The 3410-nt window shown below is 38.7% G+C and overlaps 1 protein-coding gene across 1 annotated transcript in view; it reads right to left on the minus strand.

The window, feature by feature from the left end:
* Positions 1 to 3410, minus strand: part of LOC106875428 (Na(+)/H(+) exchanger beta) — a 61102-nt gene that overhangs the window by 36212 nt on the left and 21480 nt on the right. Inside the window, exon 3 of the mRNA XM_014923576.2 lies at positions 2896 to 2941. Within this exon, the coding sequence (XP_014779062.1) occupies positions 2896 to 2941 (46 nt within the window). The remainder of the gene's footprint in view (positions 1 to 2895; positions 2942 to 3410) is intronic.

The raw sequence follows: 3410 nt of genomic DNA on the forward strand, positions 1-3410 counted from the left end.
TATATATATATATATATATATATATATATGTATATATTGGGTCAGATCATCCCATAAATAATGTGGTTTTTTTATACGTCTTTTATTTTTCAAAATTAAGATAAAGTTCTTTTTTAATCTAAAATATACTCTCCTTCATTTTCTACAATGCTCTTTCATTTATCTGGTAGACTTCCAAAATTCACTCGTCTGTGATGAAAAATACTCCTCCAGTACTGTTCTGACCTTGTCTACAGAATTCATATTTTTTCTGTCCAAATGATTTTGAAGACTGCAAAATAAATGATAATTAGATGGGGAAATGTCTGGCGAATGTGGTGGGTGGGGTGGTCGAGCATTATCTTGATGGAAGAACACCTTCCGTCTTGAAATCAAAACTGGTTGTTTTTCCTCTTGCACTGACTTGCAGTAGATCTCCTTTGTTATCATTTGGTTTAGGTTTAAAAGTTCAAAGTGGACTAAACCTTTCGTATCCCACCAAACAGATAACAACACCTTACATGGGTGAAGATCTTCTTTTGCTTGGAGCGCTGGTGTTTCTCCTTTTCTGATGGCACACTGGTGTCAATGAATGGTTGAATGACCAAATCCAAGCTTCTCTGCCAGTTCCTTAACAGTTATGATGGGATTTTGTTCCATCAGGGTCTGCAGGACAACCTTGTCAAGCTCTACAGATCTTCCAGGACAAGGCTCATCTTCTAAGCTGTAGTTTCCGGCTTGAAATTTCTGGAGTCACCATAGACACTGGCTTACGCTTATTGTCCGATCCCCATATCCTGTATTAATATTCCTTGCACCTTCTGATGCATTGTTGCCTTTATTGAACTCAAAGCAAAATATGCTGAATATGCTCCTTTGTCACTTCTATTATGTGGTTGCAAACCAATCTTCTCAACCACACAGCCTACACACATATAAGCTGTACTTGCAAATGTAAGCCATGCCCATATGCCTGTGTGCAGGTTTCATTTGTGTTGTATTTGATTTGCAAGTGAAGCCAATGTATTGAGTGGGAAGCGCATTGTTTTAAAAATGTGTATTATGTGTGTCACTGTGGTAATGAGGAATACATGTCTGTATAATGTTATTTACAAGTGTGCTGAAATGTTAAGAAATATGCACAGACTGAATGATTGAATTAAATTACTGTAGCATGTAAAGAAATATGCTAGTTCTGTTGTAATTCTATATGTTATTAGTACAATTGGACGAAACAATAGCATCTGTAAAGACATAGAGAGTTTACACATCAAGGTAGACATAGGCACATTCCACAAGATTCAAAACAGACTGTAAATATTGATTTATTCTCTTAAAGCATTTTTTAAAATCTCGAATATTTGCATACATATCTTCCAAGACATACATTTAGTATCTCTCCAATAATAATAATAATAATGGTGTTTGTGGTTGTGGTGGTGGTGGTGGTGGTAGTAATGCCAGTGTTGATGATGATGATGGTAATGGTGGTGGTGGTGGTGGTGGTAGTGGTGGTGGTGTTGATGATGATGATGATAATAATGATGTTGATGATGATGATGATGATATTTACTTTATAATGATAAAGAGAGAAATAAAAAAAACATTTCAAACAACTAAATTAAATAGCAAAATATGTAGCACATTATTTACATTATTAACATGTAGTTTAGTGCGTAGTAAAGTTGTAAACACAAAGCTATCATGTGTGTGTGTGTGTGTGTGTGTATATGCGTGTCCTAGGTATAACTTTAAACTACATCCAGTAGTGGAGCCCTGATTTTCGGGTTTCTGGGCTTTAAGGAGTGTGGAACCATCTCTTAGTTAATATTGTTCTCAGGTCTAGTCTGACTCCGAGTAGAAGCTCCTGCAAGGGTTTCCACTACAGGTTAATCAGCATGTAAATAAAAACTGCTGAGTATGTGGGATGTCTTTCCTATTCTCCCAGCATCGTTCTCAGAGAGAGAGACACCATGATGTAAAAGCTGTGGTTTCACATGATTACTGGTCATCTTGCTTTGACCTGTGATTAGGCATTAATTTCAGAGACTCAGTGAGTCACTCTAATCGAATGTCGTACAGATGTCTTTTTATGGTGACCTCATTTTTCATCTGCTGTTCCATTCATTGGTGGAGGTGCAATGGCCCAATGGTTAGGGCAGTGGACTCGCGGTCATGGGATCGTTGTGAGTGTTTATTGAGCGAAAACACCTAAAGCTCCACGAGGCTCCGGCAGGGGATGGTGGTGAACCCTGCTGTACTCTTTCACCACAACTTTCTCTCACTCTCACTTCCTGTTTCTGTTGTGCCTGTAATTCAAGGGTCAGCCTTGTCACACTGTGTCATTCTGAATATCCCCGAGAACTACGTTAAGAGTACACGTGCCTGTGGAGTGCTCAGCCACTTGCACGTTATACACACACACATATATGTACAAATCTTTTATCTTTTATCTTTTATCTTGTAACTAAGTTGTTTGAATGCAAATAGGACATTTTCTCCTGAATCTGTGCAATGGAGACTCTTGTGCGTTTATCATCTAATTGACCCAATTAGATGAATAATACTGCTGAATATGTGGCAACCCATCCAACCCATGCCAGATGGAAAGAAAACTATAAAATGATGATGATGATGATGATGATAGTGATGGTGATAAATTTACAATGATAAAAAATATGAAAAGCTGTATCAGCACTACTGATCATTTTCCTGAGGCCTATACATCATCATCATTATTATCATCATTTAGCATCTGCTTCCCATGCTGGCATGGGTCAGACGGTTTGGCTGAAACTGGTAAGCTGGAGAGCTGCACCAGGTTCCAATTTGATTTGGTATGTTTTCTACAGTTCGATGCCCTTCCCATGGCAATCACCAACTCAATCAGCAGATCCTGTTAAAGGGAATACTTACCATGATTCGGGTATATACCTGGCCAGTCTGTGGCAATGATGGAAACCTGAAACAAAGAACAAAGATGTATATGTAACAAGTTAAATGTGACCCAGAGCAGCACTACCTGCTCCAGGCACTTGATGCAGGCCTCTATGCTGAGTCTGAGGCTGTGTGAGAAGATGAATGGAAGCATATCGTCGCCATCACTGGTGATCACTCCAAACACCAGGATGTTGGCTGGATGTTTGATTTTTATCCCTCTCAGTACATGTTCTCAGATCGCACTATCCTCAGATTGACATCCAAACACTCTGAAATGTTGATATTGGAGCTTCCAGCATGAATGCCAAGCAGTACACCATGTCATTTCCAAATTTCTGGCAGAGTGAATTGCATCATGGTGCTGTTTTTCTCACAGATGGTGCCTGACTGACCGTACTACACTGTGTAGTTAACAAAATCAAAAACAAACAATGTGCATGCGCAAAATTAAAAATAGGAAATGGAGACAATTTACCCATTGCACCCTATAT

This window comes from Octopus bimaculoides, chromosome 19, assembly GCF_001194135.2.
Source record: "Octopus bimaculoides isolate UCB-OBI-ISO-001 chromosome 19, ASM119413v2, whole genome shotgun sequence".
Classification (NCBI taxonomy): Eukaryota; Metazoa; Mollusca; class Cephalopoda; order Octopoda; family Octopodidae; genus Octopus; species Octopus bimaculoides.